Consider the following 17,724-nt stretch of genomic DNA (forward strand, 5'->3'; position numbering starts at 1 on the left):
ATATTTCCAAAGGGTGTAAAGGATCATTTTCTACAATGTTTCCAAAAAAAGGAAGGAAAATGCATAAATTACTCATAGGTATCCGCACTTCAATTCCAAAATATTAAAAACAATGATTTCTTGTAAGATTATCACCTGTTTACATACTCACCATCCATTCACTGACTATTGCATCAACTTTCTCTGGAAGTTCAATATTCTTCAGGTGTAAAGAAAAAAAATACATGCATATTGTCTAGGAATATGTATGTTAATGTTGGCATTATTAGCTACACACTTAGAGTACATCTATAATAATAGTGACCACATTTGTTATCATTTTATTTCTATTTTCTAAGACTGGCTTAATGTAACATGAGTATGGGATCTGGAAGTGGATGGCATAGGAGGAAAAGGAAAATCAAATATTATTTGTTAAGATATGGTGGTGACAAAAAGCAGTAAGTTTGGTCTGAATGAGGAAGATGACAGAAAGATGTGGAAGGAGAGTCTTCATGGTGTGAGAGTCAGTACTTCTTGGTAAGAGAGAAAATACTGTAAAATTAAATGGATGAATGAGGAGAAATTAAGCATACTGTCACACAAACCAGCTCTGCATTTAAATTTTTACTATCATTATGAATATGAACATCAGGTACAGTCCGACCTCTCTTATCCGGACACACTGGGACCAGCACCAATGCGGATAAGGGATTTATCCGGATCTGGGAGACCCAATATTAAATACACGCAGCTGCTGCCTCCCCAACGGCGGTAGCTACACGTTATCTATTGTAGTGGGCGTACAGACAGTATTCACTGCAGTGTCAGTGCAAATTATAGTCGGCATATTTACTGAAATGAAATCGATCGATGGCCAAAACTGTTGGATAATTTACCTGCTAAAATGGCTGAGGTATTCATCGAGCATACCTCAAAAGAAAGAGAATGACTCGATGACACAAGGTTTTATAATTAGATCATCGCGGCGGGTATCGCAGCTTCGCAATGTAAGCCATTGTTATACTGACTGTAGGCTCAAACATGATAGATGGCGCTGTCCATATTAAGGCCACTGAACTGGAAATACGTGGAAGTCGTGTTCACCCAAGCAAAACATCGCCGGTGAACTCGATAAGTCACGTGACCGCCGCCATTTTGCTAGGTCAATTGTGCGAGAACGCGCCGTAGAAGAAAGTAATGTACTTAGTGTGGCAAAGTGTATTTTAATGTCATTAAGCCAATCATGTACAAACATATTTCTGTATGCACAATGTACTGGGACCTGGTAATTCATGTAGTTTTAAAAAAGGGGTTAAAATATTTGACAAGAGGTAGTGGTCTTGTTGTGCAATTTTTGACATGTGGAATATTTTATACTGACCAGGATATATGCATATAACTGGTATGTGAAAATAAACGAAATTTTAAGTGCCACAACTTTTTAAATGGAATTACCATTGCTATGCTTTTCTGATTTGTGCTCTAATTTGTATTAGTATAAACTTGTTAGAGTTGACTTGGTTTTGTTTATCCATCACCCATTCCTTTATGTAAAGGTGTATTGATGTATATTATGTAAGCATACATGTCGTGCAACATCCATGCTCTTCCAAATTAAATTTCATAAGAATTCAAATTTTTTTGTGCCCATTTTTATATACACTGTACTTAGTAGATATTTCATGGCTGAGCACACGAAGGTCCAACTTTGAAGGCTTCATTTAAAAGTAACAACCTTCTTGTCCTCAAACTTCTATTCAATTTTTCACCCTGAATGTGTGATTGAACAGTATGAGAGGGAGGGATAGGAATATTTACTCAAAATTTATATAGAGAAAGTTGAAATGAGAAAGGCAAAATGGTAAAGATGGAGAGAGAAAAAAAGAAACAGACGATCAACGAGAAGAGATGGAAAGAAGAGGAAGATCAAAGAGAAAGAGAGAGAAAGGGGGAAATGACGAGGGATGAGAAAGAGGTGAGGAGAGAAAGGCGAGACGAGAAGGGAGATAAAAGAGGGCTCGATATAAGGGAGATGGGATATAAGAGGAAATAAAAGAGAGATATAAGGGGGATAGAGAGAAAGGGAAGGTAAGAGAGAGAGATGAGGAAGAGGAAAATCAGAGAGAAAGAAGAAATGAAAGAGAAAGGAAAAATAATAAAGAGGGAGATCTAGATGATAAATAATAATATAGGGTATTTATATTGCGCACATATCCACCTTGTTAGGTGCTCAAGGTGCTCCTATATTACCCGGCTAAGCTAGGCGTTCATAGCGCGCACAGCTTTTTAAGGAATTACTTCCCACCGGTACCCATTTACCTCACTTGGGTTGAGTGCAGCACATTGTGGATCAGTTTCTTGACGAAGGAAATTACGCCATGGCTGGGATTCGAACCCAAGACCCTCTGTTTCAAAGTCCGAAGACTAATCCACTGGGCCACAACGCTCCACATAAAGGGGAGAAATAAGAGAGAGGGGCATGAAAGTAGAAATGGAAGAAATAGAAGGGGGTGGAGAAAAGGGAGGATAAAAGAGATGGACAGAAGAGGAAGATCAGAGAAAATGAGATGAGAGGAATACAGTCAGTCCGCAGCCCGTCCGAAAGTGCTCTATTTTATTCAGCGGTATGCATAGCCGTCCGTGGTTATGCATACGTAATGAGCTGTGAAGACGAACTTTCCGATCGGTGTTTTTTGCTCTTAGAATCGTTTATTCCTCACAAAATTGGTCTTATTTTATAGATAAAACTTTGAAATTTCTGATCAGCTAAATAAAATGCACATTTAATGGATTTTGAAGACCGATATTTAGCTTAGAAAAATGATTTTTTTCAAGAAATATATGTGAATAAACAGAGCGCATTTTTGCATCGAAATCACACTTGCGTCAAATTGATATTATAATCAATATAAAGCGTAGACATTCTTCTTTACGACTGAAAAAGAATTATGAAATTTCATGATGTAGCAAAGTCAGGAACCACAAAAAACCACGGCAATGTCCATCGCGAAATGATTGGAATTGCAGTAGAATTGCCGACGCGTTCTGATTGGTCAACAGCGGCGCACAGACTTACAACATTTCATATAGCTTAAAAAACAAGGAAGTAGTACGGAAGAGATCGATGGCGAATTGCGTAAGCGCTATGTTTTGACGTGTGCAAGGACCCTGGTTCGAACCCGCCGGATTGTTTTTTTTTTTTTTTTTTTTAGGGGGGGGGGGGGTTGATGGGGATATGTTTATGCTTTTTCTTTAAATCATATTCCTTCATCGTTCCTACCCAGCTTTATTCTCTTTTTACTTTCATATGAAGTTCTATTTAGGCCTGTATTTATTAAATCATGGAGCTATTAATAGCTCTATGATTAATTCTTACTTCTTCTTAATCACTGCTTTTGATTTTCAAGTTCTTGATTACACTTATTTGGGCAGGGGTGGGAAGGGAAGTGAGTTAAAGGAGAATGAAACTCTTGGAGCAAGTTATCTTTTGTGAAAGCAGAAAAATCAAAGAATAAGATCAACAAAACTTTGAGTAAAATAGGACTAGCAATAAAAGAGTTATGAGCATTTGAATGTCGAGATCACTAATGCTATGGAGATCCTCCCATTGGCAATGCGACCAAGATCTGTGATGTCACACACGTACAACTCTCCCATTCGGACACTGAAAATATACCCCAAAACATCTCTTTTTGCTCATTCTAATCATATGACAAACGATTCATCAATGATATAATGTTGTGAAACCTCTGTACTTGTCATCTCATAAAGAAAACACCTAACCTTGTGATAGACTCTATAAAAGTGAGAATATAAGTGAAATAAGTACTAAAGTAATGAGGGAGTTGTACGTGTGTGATATCACAGATCTTGGTCGCATTGCCGATGGGAGGATCTACATGGCACTAGTGATCTCAATATTCAAATGCTCATAACTTTCTTATTATTCATTCAATCTTCCTCAAACTTTCAACAATATGTTTCTTTGATTTTTCTCTTTAATATGGATTCAGCTAGTTTCAAGGGTTTCATTCTCCTTTAAAGGTCAAGTGCACATCAACAAAAAAGTATTTGAATAAATACAGAAATTTCCCTGTTTTAACACAAAACAGTTATATACACAAAACAATGGTATGCAAATAGAGTTGATTATGTCACTCACATCACATTACTTTTTAAATTTTTGTTGCATTTTTATTATATAAATTTTAGCAAATTTGATCTAAAAAATCTTTCTCGAATCACAATAGGTTACATTTATGGAAACTACGAATGTTAATGGAGGAATTAAAATCCCTCTCAAAATTTGTTAATGAAAATTAAAATAAAATATACATGTCATGTACATGTATCAAACAAAAAAATACACAAGAAATTAGAGTGCGTGTGACATAATCGGTTCTGTAATTTGCACATTGACCAAGATGAGCATATAATTGTTTTATAAAATTAGGCATATTTCTCAATGTCAAAATAGTAATTTTTTGAACTTTGAATCATAGTTTTTATGAAATTTTCTGCAATACTTTATTTTTCTTTAAATTCAAATTAATTTTTTGGTGGGGTGGACTTCTCCTTTACTCTTTGCTTGGAATAGGGAATGCACATTAATATTTATCCACGAACAAAATTGGCTAAACATATGCAAATCAGTAATTGGACACATGCTCACTTTCCTTTCATCCAGGCCACTCCCTTACATCCCCCAGGTTTACAGTCTTATAACAAAAATTATGAATTAATTATAATACCATCACACCATAGCTCCATGATCACACAACATTCATACAGTGCTTCACAACAAATATTTCACTTCTGTTCATATATGCAATAATTACTGTGGGAAACAAAAACAAGGCGTAACCACATTCAAATACCGTTTAAAAGGACAAATATATTATACCTTTCAAAAAAAAAAATTGTGAACATACATGGCACTTAACCTTCAGCACATAAGATAACATATAACAGAGTTGCTTGAGAACAAAATATAATTATGGGGCATTGCAAGAAACTTATGTTCAATTGCAAATTAACTACATGTTTGTGGTTAATCAAAGGACTTACCCTTAATTTTGGAATGTGTGATCGAGTAGAAAGTTTCTTGCAATGCATTAAAAATGTTCTTTGGTTTTGAATTGTGAATTTTTATTTTTGTCAAGCTGTATTCCTGTCCAAGTCAGTATTCTTAGTCCTCCCCAAAACTGTGCTCTAATTTTTTGTTTCCAATATCGATAAAGATCAATTTTCTGTTGTATCATTATCAGTCCAAAATTTGCAAACGAAAAAAGGGCTTTGTCCAAATCATGGTCTGACCATTATAGTACATGATGGAATCTCCCAGAATGAAGTAGCAAGCAGAGACCAGAGTCAGCAAGTATGCAGATCTGTGTGTAGAAGAGACAAAAAAGAGAGAAATAGTCTAAATTATTCAAAGTATGAATTATGTTACATGTAAGTCAATTAAGAGACTAACTAAGTACTGTCTGTGACAGCCACAATTTTTTTATTTGAACAAAATGGTTTATAAATACTACTGAGTACGGTAATACCAGACTTTTTACTTTGACTTTAAACTGTTTATAGTCTCTAGAGTAGACCCCGATCGAAACAATTTGGTTATGTAGCAAAGTCAGGAACCAAAAGTGAAATTCCGACTATAAAATCGCAGTTAAAATATTACTAAAATAAGCATCAATTAAAGAGGTAAAAATGGTAGGTTGAAAATGTCGAAATATGGAAAATTATATACCAAAATGTAGATGAAGGTCTTGAAAATAACTTACCACAATTCGTTTCGACGTAAACTGAAGTTAGCGACCAGTAGAGAGCTATAACTTCAGCCCTTCCAATTCAGTGGGAAAATCAAGCCAAATTGATCGCACGTTTTCCTTCGGAGACCGCTAGAGGGCCGCTGAATAAATCTCTGTGAATATGCTCATTATCGCGCGAGCTGCGGTCTGACTGAATAGTTGAATGAGAAGGGAGGTTTAAAAAAAGCTAGAGAAAAGGGACATGATTTCTAATTGTTAAAAGATTTTTTTTAATGCAACCAGCTTTTATTGTTCAGACAAATTGAAGGCCTACTCAGAAAGCAAATTTGTTGTGGGGCCTTTCTTTGTCACAGTGTGCGTGTGAAAAAGGTGGAGTTTTTTATGATTTCATGTCTGTATGTTAACTCCCCTTTAATACAAAAATGTGACTAAATCAACATTTTCAGTTATGAAAGTATTCAATAACATATAGTTCATGATGTAACAAAGCAAACTAAAACTTTAAACAGCACAAGGAACACTTTCTTTGCATTCCTTTCTCCCATCTGCCTACACGCAGCGTTTGACGACCAACCAGTATTGACCTAGCAAAATGGCGGCGCGCTCAGTCAAGCGTGAAGCCCGATGCTCTTCGTTGCCGCACGGCTTTGTGTACGTTGGGAATAGGGACACGTATTCCACATATTTCCAGTTCAGCGATTAAGGCCTAGTGTTAGCTAGCAAGACATGTGTTGTTTTTCTTGGGAAACAAAAAGAGAACGTGATGAAATGTTTGCGCTGCGCCCTGATTTACTGGAAAATTATCCTGCCTAAGTTCTTTCGGTGATTTGGGTTAGATATTTTCATGAAAAATAATGTTGTATGTAGACTATATTGGAAAATATATGTAATCAAAGTGAGTTTGCATATAGGATTGAGTTTAGATTGAAATCTCATTTCCTCACGTACTAGATTGAATTGAAAAAAAAAAAAATCTCGGCAAGTGTGCGTCCGGATAATAGAGAGATCCGGATAAGAGAGGTCGGACTGTACCATTACTTTCTTCATTTGCTTTAGAATTAGATGCAATTAATACAAATTTCTAAACTGAGAGAAATAAATTTACATATTTCAAAGTTTCTGAAACTATGATAAAGTTAATTGATAATCTTTTCCTGTTTTCATGAGGGAATCGTTATTCATATTGCCTAATCTAAACTGCTCAAAAAAGTTTGGAAATCTGACTTTGATCGAGAATCCCTCCTCGGTTTTAGTAAATATCAATATGTAATTAATATCAATGAATAGAACACTTAATTTTCTTTAAAATGATATGCTACATGATATGATTATGGTTCACATGGAGGTGCAGTGCCTTGAAATGTGGGGCAAGGTCAAAATTCTAAAGTTGCAAAATGACACAATATTAAAAGTCACTGTTGTTTTTTCTGTGGTGATAAGTGAGTTTCTCAGCGGTTTCTTTTGAATTTGATCGATAATTCCTCATTTGTTTGAGTAAATATCAATGTGTAATTAATATCAATGAATAGATCATTTAAATTTCTTTAAAATGATATCCTACATGATATGATTATGGTTCACATGAAGGTGCAGTGCCTTGAAATGTGGGGCAAGGTCAAATTTCAAAAGTTGCAAAATGACACAATATTGAAAGTCACTGTTCTTATTTCCATGGTGATGAGTGAGTTTCTCAGCGGTTTCTTTTGTTTTCATGCGCCTTAACATCAACATTAACATGGAATCAAACACACCTCGGCACAAGCAAACACATAACAAACAAACAAACATGCATGGGGATTTTAAACCATGACTCAAACCATGTTATCTCACAGAACCATCACTACAGAAGCAGGGACTTGATTTGAATGGATTTTCATCTCTGTTGACACAGACAAAAGAATCATGTTCTGTATTGACCCTTCATGACTAATTCTGCTCGTTTTTGCAGCTTTTCAATTCAGACCTCATCTAACACTTTTGAATCCTGCTCTTTTCGTGATGGCATGATCATAACAAGTATGGTATCATTTTAAAGAGCATTAAATGATCTTTTGAATGATATCAAATATGCATTGTGTAGAATTGGGAGTTGGGAGAAATTAATGGCCAAACTCAGATTTCCAAACTTTTTTTGTTCGTTTTGCAGCTTTTCAATTCAGACCTCTTCGAACACTTTTGAATCCTGCTCTTTTCTTGATGGCATGATCATAACAAGCATGGTATCATTTTAAAGAGAATTAAATGATCTTTTGAATGACATCAAATATGCTTTGTGTAAAATTGGGAGCTGGGAGTAATTAACGGCCAAACATGGATTTCCGAACTTTTTTTGAGGGGTTTATATAAATCTCATATTATATTCATCAATTATTTTTTGTGTTGTAAACAAAAATACATCAGTATTCCTCTACAAATTGTATTGGGGAAAGAAAATGTTAGAGAAGGTATAGCGTACAGAGTATTATGTTACTTATAATTTAACGTTTGATACTGTATGTTTGCCTTTGTATGGAAAGACAAAGTATTGAATATAAAAAGCTTCATAAATATAGATAGGTCTCAATCAATGGATTATGTAATAGACACAGACAATATAACTTTTATGAAGATATTACTCAGTGTTTGCATACCTCTACACGATCTTGGATAACATTAATCTTTTTGCTTGCTCCATTTGCTTCAGCTACACTCTCTGCTTGCTTGGACATTGAACTAGCTTCTATAGCATACACTGAAAATAAAAAGTTTATTATCGCAATAATATAGTGCATGATACTTAATATGACTGGAGAAATAGATGAACAAAAAGATATAGGTCTTTGTTTATAAAGCAGAAACTTTGTAGCAGTATAGCCAAACTGAGATGATAGTCCAGGATAGGCCCCATAGACAATTGACCAAACCTTGCTTTTTTATATATACAATATTTTTTGATGGTTTCTTGTCAATTCGAGGGTGCTGGTTACGAATCTGGATGATGCCACTCGTGTAACCTTGAGCATTTTCCGCAAATTGGCAAAATCAAATATGGCCGCCAAAATATGCAAATTACCCATGAAAATTATAAAATTATCCGCACATTGGCTATGAAATGCATGAAATTGTTTGGCAGGAGTGAAATACTCTCTGATAAAATTATTTTTTACAAAATATTTATTTTCCTGATATTCAAAATGGCCGCCATAGGCCATTGTATACTATATTATGTACAATATGAATAGGGAAAACGAATTTTCACAAAAATGAGCATTAAACTGCAAAAAATCGCGATGTATGAACGAAGTAATATATGCAAACCATCGTTACTAACGAGATATATCATTTATTATGTCATATATGGGAACATTGCTGTATTTTGATATCTAAAATAGCCGCCACTGGCCCAATGAGTATTATGTACAATGGCAATGGCCGGGGCCAAAAAAATGACAAGAGTGAGCATTAAAATGCATATTATTAAGATAAACGAGTGGAATACTGACTAAAAACATAATTGTTAATATGCCATTTATGTGATAAATGCTGTATTTCAAAATGGCCGCCATAGGCCCTATATTTATCATGTACAATGCGAATGGAGAAACTAATTTTCACACGAGTAAGAAACATAAAATGCATGTAATTGGGATCTACGAGTGAAATATTGTCTGACAACATGTTTTATAGCAAGACATATCATTTCTTTTGTCATACATGAGATAAATGCTGTATTATGAAATTCAAAATGGCCCCGATAGGCACTAACAGTATTATCTACAATGTGAATGGGGACATATTATTTTGTAAGAATTTGGATTTGCTTGACTATGACATTCATATAATCCTGTTGTATGAGTAAAATGTTATTTGAAAACATTTTTTTATAAATTATAGCATTTCTTCCGCCATATAGGTGATAAATACTGTATTTTGACATTCAGAATAACCTCTACAAGCCCTAACTAAATTATGTAACATGCAAACAGGGAAACTAATTTTCACAAGAGGGAGAATCATAAAATGCATATAACTGTGATGTACGTGTAAAAATATTGTCTTAAACATGATTTCTAACTAAATATATCACATATTGGGCGTGGAGCTCGGCAATAAATGCTGTACTTTGAAATCCAAAATGGCTTCCAAAGGTCCTAAAAGTATTGTGTACATTGTAACATGGGACATATAATTTTGACAGAATTTGGCTTTGCTTGACTCTAAGTATTGCATATAATTGTAAATTGAGATGTAAGGGTGAAATATTGTCTAAAACCATGGTTTCTAACGAGATATATCATAATGTTGTGTAATTAAGGTGATAAATGCTGCATTTTTAAATTGGAAATGGCCACCATATAGGCCCTTATCGTATAATATACAATTTGAGTGGAGACAAATAATGTTCACAAAAAGGCCATATGGCAGCCATTTTGAATGTTGAAATACAGTATTTATCACCTAAATTACACAAGATATGATATATTTTGTTATAAATCATGTTTTCAGACAATAGTTCACTCATATATTTGGCAAAGCAAAGCCGAATGCTGTTAAAATGATTTGTTACCATTCACATTGTGCATAACACCGTGAGGGCCTGTAGCGGCCATTTTGACTTTCAAATAACAGTATTTATCACCAAATTGGCAGAATAAATGATATATCATAATAGAAATTATGCTTTCAGACAATATTACTCATAGATCACTATTACGTGCAGTTATGGTGCTCACTCCTGTGAATATTGGTTTCCCATTTTGCATTGTACATAATACAGTTGATGTCTATAGCGGCCATTTTGAAAGTCAAAATACAGTATTTAACACAAACTTGAAACCTGAATGGTATATTTTTGTTAGAAAATACGTTTTTAGACAGTATCCCATTAATTTATCACATATATATGCATTTAAGTGCTCACTCTTGTGATTTCTTTGCTCCTCTTTCTCATTGTGCATAATACTTTTAGGGCCTTTGGCAGCAAATTTGAATATCAAAATACAACATCCATCGCATAAATGGCATATTAACAATATATTTCGTTAACAATTATGTTTTTAGTCAGTATTCCACTCGTTTAATCTTAATAATATGCATTTTAGTGATCACTCTTGTGAATTTCTTGGCCCCCATTGCCATTGTACGCAATACTGTTTGGGCCAGTGGCGGCTATTTTAGATACCAAAATACAGCAATGTTCCCATATATGACATAATAAATGATATATCTCGTTAGTAATGATGATTTGCATATATTACTTCGTTCATACATCGCGATTTTTAGCACTTTAGTGCTAATTTTTGTGTAAATTAGTTCTTCCTATTCATATTGTACATAATAGAGTATACAAGGGCCTATGGCGGCCATTTTGAATATCAGGAAAATAAATATTTTGTCAAAAAATATTTTTTCAGAGAGTATTTCACTCCTGCCACACAATTTCATACATTTCATAGCCAATATGCGGACAATTTTATGATTTTCATGGGTAATTTGCATATTTTGGTGGCCATATTGGATTTTGCCAATTTGCGGAAAATGCTCAAGGTTACACGAGTGGCATCATTCAGATTCGTAATCAGCACCCTCGAATTGTCAAGAAACCATCAAAAAATATTGTATATATAAAAAAACAAGGTTATGCCTCATCTATCCTGGACTATGATCTTTATTTGATGAAGTAATGATTACAACCAAGCAAATACTCCTCTCCTTTGCTATTTAAAAAAGGCAATGTGCAATATCCAGATTAATGAACAGTATTAGTGGTACATGTACATGATATAGAAAAAAAATATTGTTTTCATTTAGAACAGGTTTAAAACCCACCATAATACTACCAATTTGGAAACAAAATCTTTGCGGTAGCTTGTTTTTTTTTTCAATTATTGATTTTTTATTCAGTAAAAAGAAAACCATTATTATACTCATGTATACATAAAAAAATATACCCAGGTACATAACAAGTAGAATGCCTCTGTCAGTCTTGCCTGCATTATGCTATTCAATATAGCAGCGGTGCTGAATTTGAAAATAACTACGATAAATAGTTCTTCACAAAAACACCATTCATATAATATAAAAAAATAAAATATCAATTTCATTGACCCTTAATGAACTTTGACCTTGCTCATGTGACCTGAAAATTGTGCAAATTGATATTAAGTGATACTTGAGTACCCTCATGTACAAGTTTCATCGATCCATTTACTTTCAAAGTTATGACATTTTAAAAGCTTAACCTTGGCTAATATTTCAATGATGATATATCCTTAACATGATACAAGTTCATTGACCCTTAAATGACCATTGTCCTTGGTCATGGGACCTGAAACTCTTGCAAGATGATCAGTGATACCTGATTACCCTTATGTCCAAGTTTCATAATCTAGATACATATAAATTATGATGACATTTCAACTAGCACATCAATGATGTGGAGCTCATCCGGCATCTCTCAACGAAATTTAACAAAATTTTAATTTCAGCCCAGTTGACACTGTAGTGAATTACATTGGTGACATAAATTGAGGATATAGAATTGAAACTGATGAAGAAATGACATAGAAGCATTTTTTGTGATCTATGAATAAATTTCATATAAATTAAGCATAAATAATTTTCTAGTCAAAATTTCTAAACTCTGTGTAGAACCTTGGTGAACCTCATGTAGCTCTCAGATGGATAAAAATTAAAGAAGAAGTGGAATTTTCTGTGATTTATGAATTCATTTTGCATAAATTGGTATAAATAATTTTCTACTGAAAATTTCAAAATTCTATGCAGAAGTTTGGTGAACCTTATGAAGTTCTACCAGATGGAAGAAAAAAAATCAAAATCGGTTGACAAAGAAGAAGCATTTTATCTGAATTTTTAAAAATACGCATAAATTAGCATATTTTATGAGTTTCAAAATTCTGTGTAGATGTTTTGAATCCCCCACCTAATGCTTTCATATAAAGCAAACAGAATCGAAATCAGACTTGAAATGATGAAGAAGCATTATGAAATCCAGTCAACAAATAAAGAAGAGGCATTTTCTGTGATTTATGAATTTTGCATAAATTAGCATAAATAATTTTCTACTCCAAATTTAAAAATTCTGTGTAGAAGTTTGGTGAACCTCATGAAGCTCTACCAGATGGAAGAAAAAAAAATCGAAATCGGTCAACAAATAAAGAAGAAGCATTTTATGTGAATTTTTTAAAATATGTATAAATTAATTTCGCATAAATTAGCATAAAAATTGTTTTAGTCAAAATTTCGAAATTCTGTGTAGAAGTTTGGTGCACCTCATAAAGCTCTACCAGATGGAAGCAAAAAATTTAAAATCGGTCAATAAATAAAGAAGCATTTTTTGTGAATTTTGAAAAATGCGCATAAATTAGCATATTTAATGAGTTTCAAAATTATGTGTAGAAGTTTTGAATCCCCCACGTAGTGCTATCATACTGTATAAAGCAAACAGAATTTAAATCGGACTTGAAATGGTGAAGAAGAAGCATTTTGAAATTGTGGACGGACGACAGACGCCACGCCACAAGCTCATCTGGCCCTTCGGGCCGGATGAGCTAAAAACTGAACCTGGGTTAAGATTTCAATGTTGACGCCAGCGCCAGTGCTGTTTGAAAAGTGGCGCCTATAGTCTCGCTCTTCTACACTGGACAGACAGAAACCACAGGGAAAATAATTAAACTTTTAAATATGGACTGTTCAATTACTTTTGATTTACTACTCTTTGTTATCCCTCAATCTTTATATTTACCTTTTCTTGCACCAGCTTGCACACAGAAACAGCTCAAAACACCTGTATCAAAAATGAATAAAAATAATATGACAAAAAAAAGTGTGCAAAGAAAAAATCTGTGAAACAATCTGGCTTACAAGGTCATGTTCGAATTAAAATAAGCTCAATCTTTCAATACAGACATGACATTCTTTCTGCTTCCTTTTGAACACCATGATCTAGGGCGGATCCAGGATTTTCCAGTCGGGTGGGGCACATTTTCCCAAAGAAAAATTTGACAAGCAAAAAAAATTGAACGTTGAAAGTTGAAATATACCTGCCCAAAATCTATTTCACTTGCCCGATAAAATCCTTGAAAAAATAGTTTTACCTTATAAACCCTTGACCTTTTTTCTCTTTTGAAATGAACTGATCTACCTTGTTATTGCATTTCTTTTTCCAAAGTGATTTTATCTTGCCTGCCATGACCAAAATTAGGGTCAATATCATATCATCGGCCCTAATTTTGGTCATTCTACTGTGAGAATTTTGCTTGCCCAATTTGGGCAAGTGCTTATGTAGCACACTGGTTATATAATTAGTAGTAGATTTCTTAAGTAATCGCCAACAAACTGTGCAGTATAGAGGCCAGTTATCGAAATCAAAATGCAGTGTTACGGGTGTACCTCAGGGCACCAAACTTGGTCCCATTTTATCTTTGATAATGATAAAGGGTGCCTGTAGTGATAGTACTTTGTCATACTTTAAATATGTAGATGAATTAACCATGGTAGAGTGTAGAATGAATAATCAAACTTCACAAATACAAACTGAAATTGAATTACTCGAATCATGGACTTCTCGAAATGATATGGAACTCAATGCATCAAAATGTTCTACAATGTCAATTTCATTTTCAAAACAACCTCTTCAACCGCAAGTGATCTATATAAATAACATGCCATTACAATGTGTAACCACGGTGAAAATCCTAGGAATTACAATTAAGAATGATTTAAAGTGGAATGCTCATGTAACCGAAATAATGAAAAAGAGCAATAAAAAGTTATACATGCTAAGAAGATTGAAAGCTTACAATCTACCTGAATGTGATTTGTTAACAGTGTATATAGGGTATGTAAGACCAGTCCTGGAGTGTTGTATACCTTTATTCACTGCTTCTCTTACTTTGAAACAGATAAGAGTTATTGAAACTGTCCAGAAAAGAGCATGCAAGATAATATTGGGAACCAAGTATCTATCATATGACATGGCTCTAAATACCTTAAAATTGACATCACTTGAAAGTCGAAGAGTTAAAACTTAAACTTTAAAGTTAGAAATTAATCAATTGTACAGAAACTGGTTACATCCACTGAAAACAGACGCTTTCAATTTACGACATATGAATAAATATAATGAGATTCCATGTAAAACAAAAAGATTTCAGAACAGTGCTCCTCCAAGTCTGACAAGATTCTTAAATAAGTACCATGGTAAATAAGTTTGCAATTTGTGTAATGAGTGTGCAATATTGTATTATCTATAACTTTATTTTTATCCATTTTAACTCCATTTGTAACTGCACATATGTAATTTTAATTTGTATATTCATTGCTCATCTTCTAAATAATTTTGATTATTTTCATATATTGGCATTGTGTAAACATGTACAATTCAGTCTGTGACTGCAATAATTTTTTTTCGCAATAAACCTGAATTGAATACAATTCAACTTTAGGGGCCATAATGTTTTTGCACAATAGTTGGCCTCTTAAAACTATTTTGTCTAATCCGACTGGATCAACGTTTGATCATATGACCTACCTGTACCTGCTCCAACATCAGCAACCACCTTCCCAATGAGTGCATCACTGGCCCGCAAAATGGCTAACCTAATATTAGAGGTACAACAATAACATCGAGTATAGGAAATGGACAACAAAATGAAAAGGTATGGATGACATCTTAAAAGCGTCATATCGGTTTGGAATTGGGACTACTACTACTCCAAGGAGGAATTATTTGTTATAAATTAGACCAGAGCAGCATATGAATACATGCTAAAATGGAATAGGATACACTCTTAAAGGGTTTATTGAAAAAAACAACTAACCAATTCACGATATATACATGTATATGTGAGTTATGATATTACAGATATGTTACCATTTCAGTTCTTATCACAGGAATATTTTTCTAACTAGTCAAAAAAAGTAAAAAACAAACATCAAACCCAACATTTTCAAAGTTATATCAAGCAGGTACTTCTTACATGGTTAAAAAACAGCCTGGTATATTTGAGAAACTTACATTCTTTGTATCAAGCATCCTGTTTAAGTCTCATTATCAGGAAAACAAGAGAAAAGAAAAATATATATATATATTACCTGTATGAATTTGTTCTAACAACATCTCTGATCATTTCTTCATGAATCCCTATGTGTTCATATGACCTGTAAAAAAATATAACCCAAGATAGCTACCGGTAGTTCAGCTATTAGTTGATTACCTTCCAGAAGGCTCTACATAGCATGTTATTATAAACCTTCTGAATTCTAATATGTGAGTGCCTGACAAGAATTCATAAGGGTCCATTTCTTTTCTAAATCTTTCATATGTGATTCAGCCAGGTAAATTTCAGCTGGTAGATTGATGGAAAACTCAAGACTCATAAACCATCAAGATCTCTCTTCATAGAAAATAATGTTTTTTAATTTGTAATAAATCCACCTTAAAAGTATTATTTTCAGAATATAGAATTATAATTATATGCAATCAGTCACTTACAAGTAATGCATTTACATGCATGCAAGTTCAAGCCATATTGACATTGTTTCATAGAACTTACCAAGTGATAATGCTACTTTCAATAAACAGTTCAATAGTAATACTGCTCAAATAAAAATGAAAATGAAAATTGTTTTAACACATTTGAAGACAATATCATTCAACACGACACTGACTTATTCAACAGGGTCATGGTTTTTTTTGTTTTAAAAGGAAATGACTTACTTGAAATAAGATGTGTCTATCTCTTCAGCCTTTCCTTCTGTTTCTTCAGAGCTTCTGATGCACATTCTGTTGAAATGAATTTTAAGAGAGTAATAACAGATAAGGAGATTAACCACACAGTGTGGAATATAATGGACTCATCATAGATCTACTGTAGATTAGTGTTTCATGATGACAGACAATGTCAACTTTGCAAGGTTTCATTGTCGAGCAACTAGCATTGCAAGCAGCTAAAAGAAAGGTAAAAAGAAAGGGACCATACAAAGATTCAGACTCCATGTCATTTGTTGTTGGATATGCTAACTCAGAGGTTGCCGAGTGTAGCAAGATGGTCATTGACATCTCGTTTTGAATCTGCTACCAATACTGTAGGAGCCGTATTTCAGATGAAGGCTGACATAATAAAGGAGAAGTTCACCCTGACATAATGTTGGTTGAAATAAAAGTAGAAAAACACTGCTAAAAAGGCTGCTTTCATTAAAACCAACTCATTGTCAGGGATACCATTGTGCTTATCAGTGCCTGATTTTTATGACAGAACATCTCTGGTAAAATGCAATTGCTGAATTGAAGTGTTTTAGCGCGGGTCTTCAGCATTCAAGCACCAATTGTGTACAAATCATGATCACACACAAAGACAGCTTTCTGGTTTTATGAAAAGAATTGATAAAATTTAGCTTAATTAATTTCTGAATTGCTACAAAAGCACCTCTAGAACTGACCTTCAAGCATAAGAAGTGCTGAGAGTAGGTTTCTTATGACCTTGTTTTGAAAGTAGTCACACAGGATATGGTTAGGATTTCAGCTGTTTAGACTATTACAGATACCAGACTCATTGAAAATCGAAGTGTACAACTTGCAAAGAGAAATTAACAAAACTAATCAGGCCTCTCGATTAACTTTAATTTTTGGAAGTCAGCCGGGCACCCTGGACTGAACTTTAGGTGGTGAAATGGCAGTTTAGGTGGTCATCACATGCATATTGAAAATATTGTATCATGACAAATTGTAAAGTATCAACTCTATAAGTGTAAGTTTGCTGCCAAACACTAAATTACTGGTGGAACCTTTCTGTGGATTAAAAAGGACAAACTCAAGCCTTTGTTTCAAAGGAGATAACAAAAATTACTCATGATCCTTTTCACACCTTTGTTTTACTTGAGACATTCATGTTCATTTTTAGACTTAAAGTTAGAGGTACGTTTTAAAATGAACAAGGGTCAATGACATTTCCTGAAATAAAAGCAC

At 33.9% G+C, this 17,724-nt stretch overlaps 1 protein-coding gene across 1 annotated transcript in view; it reads right to left on the reverse strand.

Annotated features, from left to right (window-relative positions):
• The window catches only part of LOC129256754 (protein arginine N-methyltransferase 6-like), a 41,203-nt gene extending 24,428 nt beyond the window's left edge, over positions 1–16,775 (reverse strand). Inside the window, exons 1-6 of the mRNA XM_054894921.2 lie at positions 16,477–16,775; positions 15,852–15,917; positions 15,289–15,356; positions 13,501–13,542; positions 8,387–8,487; positions 152–199 (exon numbers count right to left, since the gene is read on the reverse strand). Coding sequence (XP_054750896.2) covers positions 152–199; positions 8,387–8,487; positions 13,501–13,542; positions 15,289–15,356; positions 15,852–15,917; positions 16,477–16,541 — 390 coding nt within the window. The 5' untranslated portion in view covers positions 16,542–16,775. The remainder of the gene's footprint in view (positions 1–151; positions 200–8,386; positions 8,488–13,500; positions 13,543–15,288; positions 15,357–15,851; positions 15,918–16,476) is intronic.
• Between the last annotated feature and the right edge of the window lie 949 nt (positions 16,776–17,724).

The sequence above is a fragment of the Lytechinus pictus genome, chromosome 3 (assembly GCF_037042905.1).
Source record: "Lytechinus pictus isolate F3 Inbred chromosome 3, Lp3.0, whole genome shotgun sequence".
Lineage (NCBI taxonomy): Eukaryota > Metazoa > Echinodermata > Echinoidea > Temnopleuroida > Toxopneustidae > Lytechinus > Lytechinus pictus.